This window comes from Balaenoptera ricei, chromosome 20 (genome assembly GCF_028023285.1).
Source record: "Balaenoptera ricei isolate mBalRic1 chromosome 20, mBalRic1.hap2, whole genome shotgun sequence".
Lineage (NCBI taxonomy): Eukaryota > Metazoa > Chordata > Mammalia > Artiodactyla > Balaenopteridae > Balaenoptera > Balaenoptera ricei.
Genome location: NC_082658.1, coordinates 38,998,151 through 39,019,766, shown reverse-complemented (window position 1 = coordinate 39,019,766; position 21,616 = coordinate 38,998,151). Strand labels below are relative to the sequence as shown.

Below are 21,616 nucleotides of genomic sequence, written 5' to 3'. Positions count from 1 at the left end.
CCTTGTATATTGTTAAACTGTGTTTAGTTTTTTTAAAAAAAGAATAAAAAATGTAGACACTGTAAGCGACATATAGAGCCAGCAAACAGTTTTAAAATAAAATTCTAAGATTCTTTATATAGCTAAAAAAAAAAAAAAATTGGTACTGTTGGTACTGCTGATTTTTGGTCACATACATGTCTTTCTTTTATTTTTGTTTTGGTTTTGTATGAGTGTGTAAAGGAGGGTAAGAGCAGGGGTTATCTATATTTTCCTGTATTTAAAAAAAATTATACATATTACCTAAAATCTTTCTAAGTATGAAGTTTGCCTTTAGCTGAAATGTTGGATATTTTTAGAAATGTTTAGGAATTATAAAAAAAAATTTCTATTTATTGTATGTTTATCTCTTATTAACAAGCTAATAAGTAAAAATTTAGAACAATAGTAAGTGTATCTAGGACAATTTGTAAATTATTCTAATAAAATTATCTCAAATTTGATACACAAATAGCTAGAACAGAGCAAGAAAACTTTTTTTTTTATCACTTTGGCCTTCAAATTTTTCCATAAATAACAATATGCATCTACTTCAATTGAAACACCAAACATTGTATAGTTGCATTTCTGATAAGCTGATGATAAATACAGAAAAAAGCTAGGGAAGCCAAGGCTTCAACATTTCCGGAAAAAGAAATAAAAACTCTAGCTCTAAAAGAAGAAGTGAAATTACTTCAAACTTCACAAAAACAATGCATCATAACTTAAAACAGACTCTATGTTAAAGAATTTATTTGAATCTCATTTATTCCTCAAAACACTGAGGTTGTATTATTCCCATTTCAGAGATGAGATAATTAGTATTGTATTAATTAGACATTCTAAAGAATTTTATCATGAGAATCAGGCCACTGATTAATTACTCTGACTGTCTGCCAACTTATACTTGCAGCTATTGCTAATACAATTTGTTTCTTTCTCTAAGCATTCGTGGTAATACCACAGGGATCAAACTGTCCTATGGGTATTTACAAAGGCAGCCTGGTTTAATAACCTAGTTTTATTAGCTCTTAAGAACCAGATTTTACATACTCAGGGGCTTAGTGACTCTGTGTGTGTGTGTGTGTGTGTGTGTGTATCTTTGTAGTACAATTCCTTAGTCTTTGGTTCCATGTTCATTATGAAAGGGGTTCTGTCTCTGTCTTCTGTTAAAATTCTGCTTTTTTTTTTTTATTGGAGTTTAGTTTCTTCACAATATTGTGCTAGTTTATACTGTACAGCAAAGTGAATCAGCTATACGTATACATATGTCCCCTCTTTTTTGGATTTGCTTCTCATTTAGGTCACCACAGAGCATTGAGTAGAGTTCCCTGTGCTATAGAGTAGGTTCTCATTAGTTATCTATTTTATACATAGTATCAATAGTGTATATATGTCAACCCCAATCTTCCAATTTATCCTACCCCCCAATATTCTGCTTTGTTCTTGAGTGCCCCATTCCATATATCATTCAGTAAGCAACTAGTGAGAACTTATTAGCACCAGAGCTAAATGTTAGGGATTGAGAAATCAATAAGGAAAGATTCTGGCTCCCAAGGAATCCCAGAAAAGCCACATTCATAACTTAAGGTGTCTGTGAAATTATTTTATAAAGCATATTAAAGAACTTTTATAAATTGTGAGATGTAACTATTTCTCTGTGTCAGTACTAATTACTTCTTTAGCCCTACTATAATGTAATGAACATATAATGAATTAATTTTCCATGCAGTCTTAAGGTCCTTTCAGTTTTCTAGATGTATCTTGTCCACACACCATCACATCTTAACCTCAAACATTTCACATTTTTAAAATAGCTTCTTCCTCTCCACCAAATGATAGCTCTTCTAATCCTGGTATCTTTTCAATTATCTGGTTAATCTTAACTAGGCTTCCCACACCAACTATTTATACTTTCTCTGATATCATCTTCGCCTCCATGTCATAATATACATGCTTTGTGAAGTATATGTCTAACCGTATATATAAATAAGATCTAAGTTTTAGCTGCTCATTGTATTTTTTACTATCTCTCCTTCAACTATATATCCTTTCAAGCATATACCATACTTAAGCACAGTGTCTGTCTTTTGCCAATTATGTATTATAACTCTTTATCTTTTTAGTATACAGTACCTTAAAAATAGTATGCTTAAACAATTTTTTTCTTGTTTTTCATGAAGTAGGCATATTAAAAAAAAAAAAAACTTTCTAAGTGTCCTAGCAGTTAACTAGAATATTTATAAATGAAAACAAAGTACAATTTAAAAAACTACTTATTGAAAGTAAGAGCACTGAGGCATAAGACAAAACAAAACAAAAAACAAAATCATCACCACCACCAACAACAACAAAAAAATTTAAGTTTAAAATTAAAGCCTATTTGATTTAGGTTTTCTATAAATTTCAAAGTCAATTAGCAAACAGCCTTACAAAAAAATATATCTAATAAACACTAATAATAACATACGGAAGAGTTGCTTTCTTCTTTTAAAGTACCAGAAAAACCTCCAAAAAACTAAAGTTATAGAAAGCTACCACATGATAGAGAAGGCTGTGGTACTCTTCAATAGTTACTGCTTGAACAAAACAATATAAAAACAAACTGCTTGAAGACGGGAAATGAAATTTTATATCTAGCAAGTAAAAACCATCTAAATTATTCTTTGAATATCAAAAAATTTTTCAGAGGATCAAAGTCTTCAAAGATAAAAAACATTTAGGTTACCATCCTTAGAAATAACGTATTATACAAATGTACCATCCTTAGAAATAGTTTAATTTCATAAATAAGGGTGTTTGGTAAAGATTTAGCAAAAAAAAAAATATGGAGAAAAACTTACAAAATAATATACTTTTACATAAAGGAATGCTAAAAACCACTCAAAGTTATGAGCAGTTTTTCCCCAAGTAATATATATTACTACATCACAGGCAACAAATATTGGATAAATGATAGTGAATGAGGGTGTGCATGGGTATGCATATGTGTGTGTATATCACAGTGAAAATTGTTCACATAAAATTAAATATATTTTGCTATATATTTTATATATATATATATACAATATATTTATATTTGTATATATATACACACATATATATATGTTGTATATATATATACATACAATATATATATACACAATATATATATATAGTATATATATATAGTATGTATATATATATACAACATATATATATATGTGTATATATATACAAATATAAATATATTTGCTATATAATTTATAAAATTAAATATATATTTGCTATATTTTGCTACATAATCTCAGTAGAGACGATAACAAAGTAATTTAAATTAAATTATTCTGTTTCACAGTCAGTGACAGGAGGAAAGATTTTGCATTTTAGAGCTGTAAGAGACTTGAGATTACAGTCAAAAGGCATCATATTATAGAACAAAAAGAATAAGCAATGACAAATATAGGAGGATAGGATTTAGACGAAACTAGACTATGGAAAAGCAGTACCTTGGGACCTGATAACAGGAAAAATAATCTCTAAAGTGTCTTTGAATGATGAGAAGCAGAACAAAAACTTAAGCCAAATTATCCTGATTTATTGGCCCCAATTATATACATAAAAATGGCTCAAAAATTACATAAGAAAATATTTTTCTTACTAAATACGGATGGTAATGTTTTTCATGGGAGTTAACTTATCACATTCCCCGTCTTACTTTTCAGGGAACAGAAAACAGTGTTCGCACCATTACCACAGACTGATGATAATCATTCACTCTAAGACAAAGAACAAGGTATCAATCAGCTTTCATTCCTGTGTCTCCTGCTGCTTCTCTGTGAGGTGCTCTAAAAGACATCTATATGAAATATGAATGATTTAAAAATTGAAAAAAAAATTTACCTTATTTAAAAAAATAAGATCAACACTCATAAGGCTTCAAAGGAGAAAGACCAGATGACAGTTTGACCTGATCTGTGGAAGAATTACTGAGTAGACACATAATCCTACTCATAAATAACAGCCAATGTAACAGTGTTTTCATTTTCTCCTTTTCTCTTTCTCTCTGAGGCTAATTAGCATTACACACAGTATGTGCCTTGTTACAAATGTCTTCTTTCAGCTTTGGAACTATAGTATCTTTTGATTACCCAAAACTCTGATCTAGTTTTTCAGTTATGCAGAAGCCAAACACTGTTTGTAACACTTCAGACTAACTAAAAAAAAAAAAAAAAAAAAGCCATTTTAATAAAATAGAAACAACTATCACAAATGGATGCTACATGTGTACTATCCTCACTTGGTGAATCATCATCACTTTAAAGATAAACTATAAAAGAAAAGAATACCTTTTTATATACTTACTGCTGAAAGGCTGCCATTGTATTCTCCAAATTTTCTCCAGCACCTGTGAAAACATTAAATTGAAGCTAATTTGAACATTTTATTTTTCCAGAAATTCACCTAAATATGATACATCAAATGAATCATGATGTTTATATATTATGTAGACATTACAAGTGTTTTAAAGAATGTAGTGGTATTTTGAATTGTTTTTAGCTGCACCAAGAAGAATCAAAGATCAAAACACAGCCATAGAAACGCAGGAGGGTTACAAGAACCTAAACATGATTGTTAAGCTATAATAGAAAAGACAGAGGAGGACTTGCACATATACACCTCCTCAGAGTTAAAAAGTCTCTCCTCTGGATCCCCACAGTCTCTCATGCATCTTTCTACTAAGGCATTTATCATATTTATAGCATAAAGTGTTTACCCATCTCTTTCCTCCCTTTCCCATTAATTACTTAAAAGAAGTGACTGTTTTAATCATGTTGGATGAGGGTAGTATAGTGTAGTGGTTGAGGGTGGGGCTCTGGAGTTAGGATCTCTGCTCTCAAGTCTGTTTGATACTTGTGTGACCTTGGGAAAATTACCTCACCTTTCTTTTTTTTTTTTTAAAGGAATTCTTTTATTTTTATTTATTTATTTATTTATTTATTTATTTATTTTTAAATTTATTTTTGGCTGTGTTGGGTCTTCGTTTCTGTGCAAGGGCTTTCTCTAGTTGCGGCAAGCGGGGGTCACTCTTCATCGCGGTGCATGGGCCTCTCACTATCGCGGCCTCTCTTGTTGCGGAGCACAAGCTCCAGACGCGCAGGCTCAGTAGTTGTGGCTCACGGGCCTAGTTGCTCCGCAGCATGTGGGATCTTCCCAGACCAGGGCTCGAACCCGTGTCCCCTGCATTGGCAGGCAGATTCTCAACCACTGTGCCACCAGGGCAGCCCTACCTCACCTTTCTATGGCTGAGCTTCCCTATCTATAAGAATGAGGAGGGACTTTCCTGGTGGTCCAGTGGCTAAGACTCCATACTCCCAATGCAGGGGGCCTGGGTTCAATCCCTGGTTAGGGAACTAGATCCCACATGCATGCCACAACTAAGAGCTAACATGATGCAACTAAGACCTGGAGCAGCCTAAATAAATATTTTTTAAAAAAACAAAAGAGAAGAAAAACCCAAACGAACTTTTTAGCCAACCCAATAATTAATGGAATGCACAGGAAAAATATTTTGGAAATACTTTTCTAAATACTTGGAAAAACAGACAATTTCTTCTTAACAAAAGAGGCAATTCAAGTTTAAGGTACTGTTCAAATAGTAGAATTAAAATGTCCTACATACAATAACATCTGGACATATTTGCAAGAGTATTAAAGTTTTCTTCTTTTATATTGTTCGATTGTATTTTTATGGCAACCTAATTAATAATCAATAGAAACACAAGGTATGAAGAAATGAATATATTAACCTAATGTTCTAAAAGTTCCATCAGTTTAGCAGAGAGAAAGGGATACCTATGTGAAACAAGCTACTTTGGGGACTTCCCTGGTGGTCCAGTGGGTAAGACTCCGCGCTCCCAATGCAGGGGGCCCAGGTTTGATCCCTGGTCAGGGAACTAGATCCCGTATGCATGCTGCAACTAAGAGTCCGCATGCTGCAACTATGAAGTCCACATGCCACAACTAAGAAATTTGTATGCTGCAACTAAAGATCCCACGTGCCGCAACTAAGAGCCGGTGGAGCCAAAATAAATAAATATATATACTTTAAAAAGCTACTACTTTGACTTTAGGTTCACTTTAATTACTAGAGTTAATGCACAATAGAAAACAGATGAAGCAAATACGGAGATTAAAGTTTTTTCAAAAGTAAGTGCTCTTTTGACATTAAATGACTTTTAAAAGTCCAGTCAGTGCTTGTTTTAGTCAAAAACTAAGGAAATATGTTATAAACAGATCATCAATATTCAAGAACAAAGCACTCTAGAATACTACCAAAAAGAAAAGGGTGCTAAAATGGTTACTTGTAGATTAGGTTAAACTACTGACTGTTGTAACAAAAAGCAAGGAAGTTAACAGGACACAGAAGCCAGTTTGAAGGAGCTCTCGCTGGCCAAACCTGAGACAATGTTAGCATCAAAATAATGATAGCAACAAACTTTAAACCATTAAACAAAATAGGATATTCTGAATCCATTTTAATAAATGGACCAAAAGTTTGATAAGGAATGGAGTGTTTATGTGGTTTCAAAGTACTTTTACAAAAATACTAACTACAAAGAGAAAAAGAGTAACTTCACAACGGAAAAGTCTGGCAGACACCATTTTCACCAAGTAATCAAAGTCAACATCATTAGCTCCTTCAAGCTGACTTCTGTGTCCTTTTAATTTCCTTGCTTTTTGGTACAATAAACAATCCGTTTGGGAATTCCCTGGCAGTCCAGTGGTTAAGACTCCCTATTTTCACTGCTGAGGGCATGGAACTAAGATCTTGCAAGCCACGTGCAGTGGGGGGAAAAAATTCACTTCTCAACTCCTCTGTGAAGCACTTTTTTAAAAAATTACTTCAGATTACAATGATTCTTTTTTTTTTTTTTTAAATATTTATTTATTTATTTATTTATGGCTGTGTTGGGTCTTTGTTTCTGTGCGAGGGCTTTCTCTAGTTGCGGCAAGCGGGGGCCACTCCTCATCGCGGCGCGCGGGCTTCTGACTATCGCGGCCCCCCTTGTTGCAGAGCACAGGCCCCAGACGCGCAGGCTCGGCAGTTGTGGCCTACGGGCCCAGCCGCTCCGCGGCATGTGGGATCCTCCCAGGCCAGGGCCCGACCCCGTGTCCCCTGCATTGGCAGGCGGACTCTCAACCACTGCGCCACCAAGGAAGCCCAACAATGATTCTTATTAGAGTCAAGAGTTAAGGCCTTACACTAGCAGTTCCTAACCATTTTGGTCTCAGGAGTCTTACTGAGTACCTCAAAGAGCTTTTCTTTTTTTTAAGCAATATTTTTTAAATTAATTAACTAATTTATTTATTTTTGGCTGCGTTGGGTCTTCGTTGCTGCATGCGGGCTTTCTCTAGATGTGGCGAGCAGGGGCTACTCTTCGTTGCGATGTGCGGGCTTCTCATTGCGGTGGCTTCTCCTGTTGTGGAGCACGGGCTCTAGGCGCGTGGGCTTCGGTAGTTGTGGCATGCAGGCTCAGTAGTTGTGGCGCAGGGGCTTAGTTGCTCTGCGGCATGTGGGATCTTCCCAGACCAGGGCTCGAACCCGTGTCCCCAGCGTTGGCAGGAGGATTCTTAACCACTGCGCCACCAGGGAAGTCCCTCAAACAGCTTCTGATTATGTGGGTTATATCCATTAATAATTACATATTAGAAATTGACTTCTAAATTTTAAAACTTTGAAAATAACAATAATAAATCCATTACATGTTAACATAACATTTTATGAAAATAACGATCTGACAAAAATATTTAACGCTAAGAGTGGCATTGTTTTACACTTTTGCAAATCTCTTTAATGTCTGGCTTAATAGAAGGCAGCTAGATTCTTGTATCTGCTTCATACATACATATCAACCTTCACACAGATAGTTGGAAAAGAAAGATTCTTCTTTGATACTGCACCAAAATTCAACAAATGGCAGATTTTTAAAAGTTAGTTGTAACGTGGGATTTGAACTGTATTAATGACCTCTTCATACTCTATTACATGAAAATCGATTAGCCCATCTTGAACTTTGAATGGATCTTTCACCCATGCGTGGTTTTTGGGAAAATACTGATTTACTGAATTATGCTGATCTTCTAAATACTGACACATTTCATTAGACAATATTTTTTAAAAATCACATTTGTTAATACCTGATATCATCAGGAAAATCTTTAAAAATTGGAAAGCTACCAAGCACACAGTGGATGATACAAGTTTTTCAGAAGTCTAATTTTTGCTTGAAAGCTCAAATTTAATCATTGGCATTGCTTTAATAGAAGGCAGCTAGATTATTTTTCTTCTAATGACAGACTCACTTTATTAATTTTCAAGAACATATCTGCTGAATACTCAAGGCTGAATAACCAGTTCGTCAGTCAGTTTTTTAAGTAAAAATGGTGTTCTGTGGAAAACAATAAAGGCTAATTCAGCTCAGAATTCAAGCAATTGCACAAGTGCTTTTCCTCAAGACAATCATCTTCCTACGTTGGTATGCAGCAAAAGTGTTTTTTGTGTACTCCCAATTTTGTCACACAGAATATTAAAAGTTATGTGTACTCAAGGATTGAACTTTAATAAAATTAATAATTTTTCTAATACATCAAAGATATTCTTAAATGAAACTGCCTTTTTAAAAAAAAATGTGAGTGCAAGATGGTGAGGAATACAATGGCTACTAGTACATTTGGTACCAGTATTTTCATTTGTGCTAAAGCAACAGCAGTTTTACCGACTACTGCTTTTACACCATCAGTGCAGATGTCAACAAGGTGAAAAAGGTAAGTAATGTCTTATGAAAATAATTTTGACCTTGTAGACCCATGAGAGGTCTTGGGGACTCCCAGGAGTCCACAGACCACACTTTGAAAACCACTGTCTTAAATAATCAATGATCAGGGCTTCCCTGGTGGCACAGTGGTTAACAATCTGCCTGCCAATGCAGGGGACATGGGTTCGAGCCCTGATCCGGGAAGATCCCACATGCCGCGGAGCAACTAAGCCCGTGCACCACAACTACTGAGCCTGCACTCTAGAGCCCGCGTGCCGCAACTACTGAAGCCTGAGTGCCTAGAGCCCGTGCTCCGCAACAAGAGAAGCCACCACAATGAGAAGCCCGCGCACCACAAGGAAGAGTAGCCCCCACTCACCGCAACTAGAGAAAGCCCGCGTGCAGCAACGAAGACCCAACGCAGCCAAAAATAAAATAAATTAATTAAAAAAAAATCAATGATCAGAAAAGTCAGAGGAGTGGTCACCTCTGGGGATGGAGAAGGATAGACTGGGAAGGGAACCAAGGGAATCTTATGGGATTCTAGAAATGTTCTATATCTTGATCTGAGTAAATGGCTACCTGGATGTACACATATATTAAAAAATATATTAAGCTGTACACTTAAGGTTAGTGCTACCACATGTATGCTCTCCCTAAATGTTTGTTTAAAAAGCCTTTATTTCTAAGTCCTGTGTTTTTTATATTCTGGTACACCACCTAAACCCTGAGAAGGCTTTTTGAAAGCAAGTATTGAGAGGAACATCTATCCCCAGCTACCTGTTCCCACCTAGTGAAGGAAAATTCCACTCCAGTCCGCAAGGAATGAAAAGAATGGAAGGAACACTTTTAACCCTTCTTTATTCCCTCATACACTCCTCCCCATGGGAGCAGAAGCGACATAGGAGAAAGAGCTGTCCGTCCATCTGTGACTCAACCCTGCATAGTCCCCTTAATTTGGAGTGGCCCACCCTCAGAAGGAACAAAATTTCTTCTCAGCGCAGCATGCGGGATCTTAGTTCCCTGAGTCCCTTGCAGTGGAAGCACAGAGTCTTAACCACTGGACTGCCAGGGAAGTCCCATACCTCTATCTTTCTGATGCATGCATTTTATTTCTAAGTTGGTTCCAAAGTTGGGATGGGAAAGTAAGCCTTCTCAAATTTCAATAGCAAGGGCTTTGTAATATACAGGTGTTAGAATATTCCACAAAACAGTGTTCAACAAATATTTATTAAGTTTGAAACGATATGATATTTGTTTCAAAATAATACAGGTGAGAAGAATGGGCAGGGATACAGATGAAACAACATTGGGCATGAGTTGATAATTGTTTGTATCTGGGTGATAGAGTCTTACTACTTTTGTATATGATTAAAATGTGCCAAAATAAAAAGTTCAAAAGATACTTATAGTTTGCTCTTTTTGTTTTAAGGGAAAGGAGTTAGGAAAAATATAAAATAGAGATTCAGAAATCTGAAGTAAATTCCCCCACAGTTAATATAATTTTTACTACTAATATTTACATTCAAAGTCTACCTGTTTTTTTTTTCCTTTAATTAATTTATTTATTTTTAATTTTTGGCTGTGTTGGGTCTTCACTTCTGTGCGAGGGCTTTCTCCAGTTGGGGCAAGTGGGGGCCACTCTTCATCGCGGTGCGCGGGCCTCTCACTATCGCGGCCTCTGTTGTTGCAGAGCACAGGCTCCAGACACGCAGGCTCAGTAGTTGTGGCTCACGGGCCTAGTTGCTCCGCGGCATGTGGGATCTTCCCAGACCAGGGCTCGAACCCGTGTGCCCTGCATTGGCAGGCAGACTCCCAACCACTGCGCCACCAGGGAAGCCCTACCTGTTTGTCTTTTATGTCTCCTTTCCATGTTAATTTTATTTGTAATTCATTTAAACCTAAGAGCTTAAGCATGCAAACATTATTACTTAAGATCTTTGATCTACTTTATAAGGTTATGAAATTAATAGCCAGTACTAAATAAAATAAAATATTGAAAAGGTGGTCAAGATATTAATAATTAATAGAAGCTAGATACCGTGCTTATTAGCACTCTATATATTATTTCATTAAAATGCCCGCAACCATAGCAAGATTTCTGGCATCTCCAGAAATAAAATTGGGTAAGATCACATAGCCAACAAGGGGAACTGAATTTCGAGCAAAAGCAGTATGACTTCAGATCCCACCCTTTTTACCACTAACTATGCTGCAGTTTCTATGCTGCCATTCATATATCTCCTTATTTCAGTTTTACACATAAGTTACTCATATTGGTCCTTATTTCCATATTCTTATACTTGTTTGTAAAGCTTGAAGATAAATCCCACAATGATAATATCCACAAATTACTTGTTAAGATTCATATGGTGAAAGCCCGGAGAGTAACTAAGGGACTAATTTAAAAGTATGCCATTCCTCTCCAAGGAATTATTTGGTGATAGCTCTTCTCTCATGAAATGGTTTGAATTCCTTCTCTTTTCAATTATCATCATATCATTCATAGAGCACACCTGCCATTAATTTTTCTTTTTCCTCAATAAGCAGCTTAATGCCTGGCTTTGCAAATAACCATTCAACATGTAAACAAAAGTTTGTTAATTAGTCATGAAATTAATTATGAAATGTGGATGAGAATGAGTATCATAGATTTTACATGCTGTCCTACTATAATTTGTTCATAATTTCTCTGCTTATGTTCCCCTGCCTCCCTCTCCACCAGTTCTCATTTTTCACTTCTCTGAGAAAGCTTCACTTCCTAATACTATACAAAGCTATATTTCCCAATTTTTCATTCTATGTTAACTTTCCTCTCTTATATAGTGCCTCATAATTACCTTGTGATTGGTTAATTTCTGTTAGGATAGGAAAAGTAAACATTCTCTTTTGTATCTTTAGTTAGATTTAAATGCTGTAAAGGAAAGAAATGTCTGGTCAGTTTCCTTTTTATCTCCCAAATGTTTTATATACCAATAAACATTCAACAAACAGTGTAGACTTGTTTTACAGTTAACCTCCAACCACCACTATCATTAACATCTTTTGTATACATGCTATATGTGTGTGTGTGTGATGTTTATAAAACCAAAGACAAATATGACAATGTGCACCAGCCACAAAAGAACAACTTCCAAATTAAATATTTTCTGATATTGGGAAAGACAGCTTAGTGCAAATAAAACATATTTTAATGTTTGAAGACATAATCTTATATCAACTTAAAATGGAGTTATTCAGTAAATCAAGCAACAAAGTAAGTTCATTCTCCACTTCTAAATTCACTTGTTCATTCAACATTTATAGTGCACCTTGGAAACTATATATGATTTCTACAAGAGCATGAAGAGCTTTAAGGACTAGAGATGGTATATATAAAAGAGTATTTCTCAATATGGGATCCCTGGAACGCTGCGGAATTGTTTCTATATTTCAAGGGGAAAATATTAGTGAAATATATATTTGCAGATATAAGAAAAAAATTAAACACATCAATAGCATAGAAGGATGATATTCAAAGTGTATATTGATACAGCGGCAGCATTTCCCAACTAACCACCATATGTGTGCTCTTTTCAATAAGTGGTTTTTGCTATCTTGTCATACTTTCAAATTTTTCTGTAACGATATTTAATTTTTCTAAGTTCGTAATATGTATAATTTTTTTTAAATACAGGGAAATATAGATAACCCCTGCTTTTACCCTCCCTTTACACACTCATAAAAAACCAGAACAAAAATACTTCCAGTGACACTCTGAGACTCAAACTGATGCCTCAATTTCCTCCTTGAGCAAACAAAGTTTAGGACTCAGAAGCAGCCAGTGTCCATGAGCAATATTTACCCTCAAACTTATCACCTCCGAAATCAATCTGGCAAAATGCCCAGATTGTGCAATACTTTGCCTTGCAACCAAGGGTGAAAGATTAAAAGGTAAAGCGAGGATTTTATCAGTTGATGATTTTTTTTTTAATTCTTTGGCCACCAAACCCTAATAAATGAATCTCTTTTTTTAAAGCCTGTTGCTTAATTCAACTGGCCCATAGAGATAGTTTAGGGAGTATGAAAAAGTTATTTCCCTGCTATCCTAATTCTAGTTAACTCAGTGGGCATCTGAAATATGTGTATATACGGTATGATTCCAAATGTAGTAAAATACGTACTTAAAGGATACACTTCAGGGGACTTCCCTAGTGGTCCAGTAGCTAAGACTCCACGCTCCCAGTGCAGTGTGCCCAGGTTCAATCCCTGGTCAGGGAACTAGATCCCCCATGCCGCAACTAAGAGTTCGCATGCCACAACTAAAAGATCCCACACATGGCAACGAAGATCCCACGTGCGGCAGCTAAGACCTGACACAGCCAAATAAATAAATAAAAATAAATATTAAAACAAAAAAAAGACATACTTCAAAATGTTAACAGAGATTATGTCTGGATGGTGAGTTTTAGGAACTATTTTTCCTTTTTTCATTTCTATATTTCCCAAATTTTCTACAATGAATATGAGTTACTTATGCAATTGTAAAAATATTAATAAAATTCATAACTTCATAGAGAAATTATAAAAATAGCCTTTGAGAGTATGACTTGCTCTCGATTTAACCCAAAGGGTACATCTTTGGTCCTATTGGTATTTCATCAATACATTGTAGTTACAAAAAGTGTTCTTTGGTCAAACAGATAAGGAAAGACATGGAAAGTACCTAGCACACAATAGATAATTAGCAGACAATAAGCTATTATTTTAAGTGTATGTTAGGATCTGTACTAGAGGCTAGAGACCCAAGCATTAATAAAATCTAAAATCTGCCCTTGAGGAACTCATAGTCTAATAAGGGAAGCAGATATCCTATTACAATATAATGTAATACAATATACGCTTTAACGAGGTAAGAACAAAGCAGGCCTACACCACTTAATTTTTAAAACATTAGAGTATTTTCTACTTTCAAGGACAATCAATCAGTAAAAGGCAAAAGTGTTCATTACGGGCTTCCCTGGTGGCGCAGTGGTTCAGAGTCTGCCTGCCAATGCAGGGGACACGGGTTCGAGTCCTGGTCTGGGAAGATCCCGCATGCCGCGGAGCGACTAGGCCCGTGAGCCACAGCTACTGAGCCTGCGCGTCTGGAGCCTGTGCTCCGCAACGAGAGAGGCCGCGACAGTGAGAGGCCCGCGCACCGCGATGAAGAGTGGCCCCCGCTGGCCGCAACTAGAGAAAGCCCTCGCACAGAAACGAAGACCCAACATAGTAATCAATCAATAAATAAATCTTAAAAAAAAAAAAAAAGTGTTCATTAAAACTTTGAGGGGCTTCCCTGGTGGCGCAGTGGTTGAGAATCTGCCTGCCAATGCAGGGGACACGGGTTCGAGCCCTGGTCTGGGAAGATCCCACATGCCGCGGAGCAACTAGGCCCGTGAGCCACAACTACTGAGCCTGCGCGTCTGGAGCCTGTGCTCCGCAACAAGAGAGGCCACGATAGTGAGAGGCCCGCGCACCGCGATGAAGAGTGGCCCCCACTTGCCGCAACTAGAGAAAGCCCTCGCATAGAAACAAAGACCCAACACAGCCAAAAATAAATAAATAAATTAAAAGGAAAACAAACAAACAAAAAAAACTTTGAAAACATTAAGTATAGGGTGATCTCATTTTTTCTCACTCAACTCAAAGTCCTATTGCAAAATACAAATGTGACCCCCGTATCCATGCTTATATTTCTAAACAATTTTATGGTGTTCAAAGTGCTTTCTGTACACCTAATCTTCATAACAACCCAAAGAGAAGCAAGGTAAATGGTCTCCATTTATAGATAAGGAAACTAAAACCAAGGCTTATTCCCAAGGTTAACTAGTGATAGGTCCAGAATCTGACTCAGGTGGTAATGCTTTCCTAGCAGACATAATATAGTACACATTAAGAGTTTTAAGTTAAAGCAATTCAGATGTATATACTTTATACATATATAATGATCAATGTTTCAATCTTGGAATGATCATACATCTGGTTTTCATGAAATATCAGGTATTTGCAGTTAGGGCAATAGAGAATTAGCCCAAATGTTAGTGACATGCATGGAAAAGTATGCACAGATAACACTGATTGCTGTTATCAGTGTCCAAGACAAAAATAAAAAGCAAGCAGAAGCTGACTGCTTCCTAGTCTATTATTTTCCAGAAACTTAGTATCTTGAGTTACAAAGTGTTTTTTAGTAAATAGATCCTCTATCACCCTGGATTCAACTGTATTATTTGGCATACATACTCAACAAAAGCATATTAAGCACTAACACACAGGAATGTACTACAGTGATTTAGGACTGTAAACATATTTCAAGCCTACAGAGTTAAGATTATTTCTTCTAAAATAAAATCTAGATCACCCATAACGACCGTTTAGATAGCTTTTTAGAGGACATCGTTTTGGTTTGGGTTTTTAGTAAGCACACTTTTCTTTTTTTTAAATCAGTAAACACAACTGCAGAAGGTACTATCTCCAGAGTAGGACTACTACCATCGAAAATACTTCTATGGCAACAACTCAAACACTAAAAGTTGTTTTTTTGGCTGTAGTGGTTGAAGGCACATTAGTAGTCATATGTCATCCTACAATTTAACTTTGTATCTATTAAAATACAGGTAAACCAAATAAGAAATAACATGGTATTTAGCTGGTAATAGATCCCTTAAAACCTTTCACACTTTTCATGAGTAGTAGACTAGCGTAACAATTGAAGTCACTCTTTAGTACTATGTGTGACTGATAAAATTATACAGATTTTACAGAAGCATGCTAATGTACTTCTGTGATATTTAAAACCTTATTCCTAGGACTTCCCTGGTGGCGCAGTGGTTAAGAATCCGTCTGCCAATGAAGGGGACAAGGGTTCGAGCCCTGGTCCGGGAAGATCCCACATGCTGCGGAGCAACTAAGCCTGTGTGCCACAACTACTGAGCCTGTGCTCTAGAGCTCGTGTGCCACGACTACTGAGCCCACGTGCCACAACTACTGAAGCCCGCCTAGAGCCCGTGCTCTGCAACAAGAGAAGCCACCGCAATGAGAAGCCCGCGCACCGCGACGAAGCGTACCTCCCCACTTGCTGCAACTAGAGAAAGCCCGCAGGCAGCAACAAAGATTCAACGCAGCCAATAAATAAATTCATTAAATTTAAAAAAACCAAAAAAACCTTATTCCTGGCCAATTCTTGTTAGCAAAGGAGTCATGGTAGTAAATCAAATTTTAGACTGTAAACTCCTAGAATTTTACCATTTCTAGTATTAGACTGTAAATTCCAAGCAATTTTAACCTAGTTTAACATTCATCTCTAAAGAACAAGCTAAAATTGATTGAAATAATCCAATCTCACAACATTTTATACATCATGCTTGAAATGAAATAAAGACATTATTGCACAATAATGAAGAGGCAAAGATTTGGCCTGCTGTCTGGGAAATGAGAGGGTTCATCTAGGTTCCTTTTGGCAAGACACTGTTCCAAAAGAAACTTCTTTGTTTTCGTCAAACAATACACTCCTGTCATTAACTAAATCATCTTTTTGTCTTTGGAAATCCACCGGTCATTGCTGGGGTGCAAGGTGGGGCTGGAAAAAAAAACAGGTGCGAGGTTTGCAGCCTTGGGAACCAGGACGCTCCAGTTTCTGCCCCAGTCCAGCCCAAGCTATAACTGTGACCTTGGGACGTGTCCCCGGCTCAGGGACTCGGTTTCCCCCTCTTCTCAATTATCATGTTTAGAATGCGGGGATGGAGGGCGAATTGGGACCGGCCCCCAGGGACTGCAGATGCCCAGGCTGCACCACGCTCCAGGTTCACGCAGTTCCTCAGCCCTGGAAGCAGTTCACCCCATCTTCCCACAAGCTCAGCCACTGGCAGTCTCGGAACAAGTCTGTTCCCGGTTCCCCCCTGCGGGGTACCCCCGGCTCGGCCCGGTGCTCCCCACTTGTGCCTCGCTGCTAGGAAGGTACCTTGCGATCATCCTTCCCTCCTCCGAGAAACCTCCATCTACCCTTCATTCTCACCCTGGTCCTTCCTCCTTCTGAGAACCCCTGACATCGCTGCGCTCGAGAGGTCCCCACCTTGGCTCTGTCTCAAGACCCCTTTCCTTCCTTCAGGCGATCTCCCCTCCACACTGCCTTCACCTCCGGGGGAGCCCTTTATTCACACACGCCCATCCTTCCTCAAACTCTCACGTATTTCCACCCGCCTGCCTTTTGCGGAGGACCCTCAGCTCTAGTCGTGGTGGGGCAAGGGGGGGGGAGCCTCCCCCACCTCCGCCACCTGGTTCTGGGGACCCCTCTCACCTCCGCGGTGAGAGATGTGTTTACTGAGGAATCGTTGCTTCTTTCTCTGGTGCAGCAAGGTCGGGTATTTGAGCAACAAGAAGGAAGTCACCAAGTACCCTCCCAGGGTGGAGAGAAGGTAAAAAGCCGCGGTGGACGACATCTCAGCCGCCCTGTGGGAAGTCTCCCACCGCCTGGCCCTCTGAACTCCGCTGAGACGGTCGCAACGGCTGCAGCGGCGGCGCAGCTGCTGGGGATGTCTGCTCGCCCCCAGCCGGTGGCAGCGGTGCAGCGCACTTGCCGGCGCCGGCCCACCACGCAGGCGCAGCCGGACTCTGGCAGCCAAGCAACAAAGGGGCTCCGACACGCAGGCGCGCTCCGGCTGCAGGGTAGGAGCCGGCGGAGGTCCCGGGGCCGGCTTTTGTCACCTAGCTTTGTGGTCCCACTCGCAGCGCAAATTGAGGCGAATGCTTGGAAACCCGCCAGTGCCTTCGCCATCACTCGGACCGAAAAGGCCATTCAAGGATAGCCTTCAGGAAGGCCTGACATAATGAGAAAGTTCACATCAAAAAGGGATGATTCCTGGGCGCGTCTTTAGCCCTAGTCGAAGAAATGCAGAGAACTCTTAACGAGTTAAAGCTTACTGAAAACAAATAATAAACACATCCATTTGTCCAGCCAAGAGAGAATTTTCCCTTTTGTCACACATACCATAAAAGGTACTAGTTTATCAGTCAAGTATTTGAGGGATGGCTCCTCACCTCTCTCATTTTACTGTTAAAATGCAAACCCTCAAGCCTTGTACGCGATAGGCAGTCAAATGTTTGTTGACTTACAAGTCCGTTTCAAATAAGGAAACGTTGACAAGGTTATAGGTTATAACTTAAAAGTCTTGGGAAGACTGGAAACTAAATTTCCTTTCATCCCACACTAATTACTAATTCTAAGAGCCACATTTAAGTGCAAAAGAATTAACCCAGGGCTGAGGGAGAAATTTTGGCCAGAAGAACAGGTCTCCCACAGAAGTAGAATGCAGAGTGATTATTTAAAATCATGTGATTCTTGACTCCGGCCTTAAGCAAATTTCTTTCTTCTGTTTTCTTACCTGTAAAATGAGGAATTTTTTACTAAATGATAACTTCCAACTCACACATTCTGTTAATAATGACTTCCCAAAGATTCTAACTTCCTTTAAGAAGAGTAAATAAAATTTAGAGGATTCTTGAAAACAAGGGCCTTCATTAGATCTTAAAAAGTTGCAGAAAAAGACTTTTGCATCCGTTTACCATCACAGTAGTCTTATTTCTTGGTCTAACACCAATATACGCAAAGAAATGATAAAGCCTTTGTAGAAGAAAGAGAACTAAGCATAAAAATTTCCACATACAACCAAACTTAAAATTAAAAATATTTAAAGGGAACTCACAAGTTGAAAAATACTGACTTGTTAGGAATTAAGGAAAGTATCTGTTTAGGGCTGTCAAATTATATCCTATAGATTAGCTGTGCTCATGGTTCTGTTTCCCTTTTCCAAAATCTCTCTTGACAGCAACTTTAAATTTGATGACTACTTTATGATTAGTATAGACATATGTATATGATAAATATTACCAGGAAAAAAAATGTAACTAAGAATATTTAACCTTCAACTATAGAGGCACCAGTGGCATAGCAGACAGAGCTCTAAATGTAGAACCCATAGATTTATTTATTTATTTACTTTTTGGCCACACTGCGCAGCATGTGGGATCTTTGTTCCCCAAACAGGGATGGAACCCACACCTCCCGCACTGGAAGTACGGAGTCTTAACCACTGGACCACCAGGGGAGTCCCTAGAACCCATAGATATAGCTATGCCATTTACAAACTGAGTGACTCTGGGCATATCACTTAGTTTAAGCCTCAGTTTCACATCTGTAAAATGGGGGATAATAGTATCTAACCTCAGAGCAGTGTTTTGAGGATCTAAGTTAGTAAAATGAAAGCACTGGAAGTATCCTAGGGAATTCCCTGGTGGCCTAGTGGTTAGGATTCGGCAACAAAATTGGGGAAAGTATACAGAATTATTCAAAATAAGTAACCAAGCAGGAGCACACATGCCTTAGTGCAGGCCCAAGAAAATTAACACCAATGAAAGAACAGGTGAAGTATAATAGTAGAAAAGCATCTTTTAAAAAATTGCACTTATATGATGAGAGATATCTTCCAAGATGAAGGCCATATTTTGCGGGAAATTTATGAGGTTCCAAAGTTAATAAGACATTATTTAAGCCAAGAAAGGCAATTAGCATAGGCAATCAATTATCATAGGGGGAAAATGTTGAAAGAGTATCAGAAATCACTGGCCTGGGACTTCCCTGATAGTCCAGTGGTTAAGACTCTGGGCTGCCACTGCAGGGGGCATGGGTTCCATCCCTCGTCAGGAAACTAAGATCCTGCATGCTGTGCGGCATGGCCAAAAAAATGTTAAAAATAAGGAAAAATAAAAACTAAAAAAAAAAAAAAAAGAGAAATCACTGGCCTATTTCATTGAGAAGAGAAAACTGATATCTGGAGAAGTTAAGTAGTTTGCCCAAGACTATACAGCTAGTGGCTGATATAACAACAAGGTCATCAATCTTAACTCAGTTCAAGGGGTTGGAGAAGATAGTACTGATCTTATGAAAAAAAAAGATTTGAAAAATAGTCTTGCTCTTCATAGAAGATAGCATTAAGGACATTCCCACTTAAAAAGTGTCCTTGGAAGCATATCAGAGGTAGCAGATCCAGGATGCAGTATAGTGAAAAGAACATTCATGCTAGTCAAATGTTTCCTTAACCTGTCATTTCAACCCCACCTACAACTGTATTGCCCAAATTATTAGGGTTCTAGATAGCAGATGCAATTGACTAGGAACATAGATCACTGGGACCAGAAGGCATTTACCCAAGAGTTCTAAAGGAACCCATAAATTAAAGTGTGATACTATTCCAAATAAGAAAACTGCTGTAATAAACAGCTAGTGTGCAGACAGATTGGCAGACTGCCATTAGGATTCTCAACTTTAACAGTGGGAATCTGATACTAGGTTAGAGCATGGTTCAACTCTCTTCAGGGCAATTTAGCAAAATATATCAAAACGTAAAATGTGTATATCCCTTGACCCATCAATCCCAGGCCTAAGAGTTTATTCTGCAAAGAAAATTTCACAAGTATTAATAAATGATGTATGCACCCTGGTATTCCATCGTTCATAGAAGCCCTAAATTTAAAAGAACCTAAATATCAAACAATAAAGGACAGATTATATAAATCATGATAAGGGAAAACAATGCAGCTATTAATAATACATTCATTTATTGACAGGAAAAATGTCTACCATATACTGTAGAGTGAAAAAAAGTAGATTACAGAACAAGATGTATTCTATGATTGCAATATGTAAAATTGAATACATATCCACATATGCCTGTCTGCATGAGATGTTTAGAAGGGTATTCACTAAAATGTTGCCACTGGTTAGCAGAGCATTAGCAAAGCAGTAGAACTTCAGGTAACTTATTCTTATCTTTGTTTAAAAAAAAACTGTGAAACAATAACAGATACAATGACTACATACTCGTTTTACAAAAACAACAAAGGTATGCTCAAAAACAAAAATTGTTTTACATGGGATTGTAAACTAAGGAGTCTTGCTTTTATATTGAGAAAATAGCCACGATAATATAAAGGATAAAAGTCACTCAATACTCAAGACTTCCCTGGTGGTCAAGTGGCTAAGACTCCACGCTCCCAATGCAGGGGGCCCGGGTTTGATCCCTGGTCAGGGAACTAGATCCCACATGCAGCAACTAAGAGTTTGCATGCCTCAGCGGAGATCCCACATGCCGCAACTAAGACCCGGCAGCCAAATAAATAAATAAATAAGTCACTTGATCCTCAAGTACATGTAACTTTGTAGGAGAAAGGAAGTAATAAGCAACTGTGGTAATATAGTCCTCTAAGAGTGTCTGGAATAAAAAGGAACCACAAGATATAATTTACACTTTAGAAATTTTTCTTATACCTAATCAAACTGAAAATTATTACCATTGCTATACCTATGGGCAAGATTATTTTCAGTATGGAAAGGTCTTGGAAAAATACTTAAACTGTATTTAAAAGATGACTGGATCAAAGCTATCAGCTACAAACAAGGAATAATAACTCTCCCTTATATTTATAAAACAGTTTAGAGTTTGTAAAGGATTTCAATTAACGCATTCTTTAAGTGTTTGAACCACAGTTATCCTTTGAGGTAGATGAGGGAGTTAATACCTCCATTTTACAAATCAACACACTGAAGCTTTAGATGGGCTCCAATGTTAGGAGATGCAGTAAATTATCTCAAGACAACAACACAATGAGCTGCCGTGCCAACTTAGGCCAATAAACATTATTAAGAGTATTAAAGGGACTTCCCTGGTGGCGCAGTGGTTAAGAATCTGCCTGCCAGTGCGGGTGACACAGGTTCGAGCCCTGGTCCG

General features: G+C 37.8%; 1 protein-coding gene across 1 annotated transcript in view; it reads right to left on the bottom strand.

The window, feature by feature from the left end:
* GDPD1 (glycerophosphodiester phosphodiesterase domain containing 1) overlaps positions 1-17,375 on the bottom strand; it is a 39,818-nt gene extending 22,443 nt beyond the window's left edge. Inside the window, exons 1-2 of the mRNA XM_059907347.1 lie at positions 17,131-17,375; positions 4,363-4,405 (exon numbers count right to left, since the gene is read on the bottom strand). Coding sequence (XP_059763330.1) covers positions 4,363-4,405; positions 17,131-17,272 — 185 coding nt within the window. The 5' untranslated portion in view covers positions 17,273-17,375. The remainder of the gene's footprint in view (positions 1-4,362; positions 4,406-17,130) is intronic.
* Between the last annotated feature and the right edge of the window lie 4,241 nt (positions 17,376-21,616).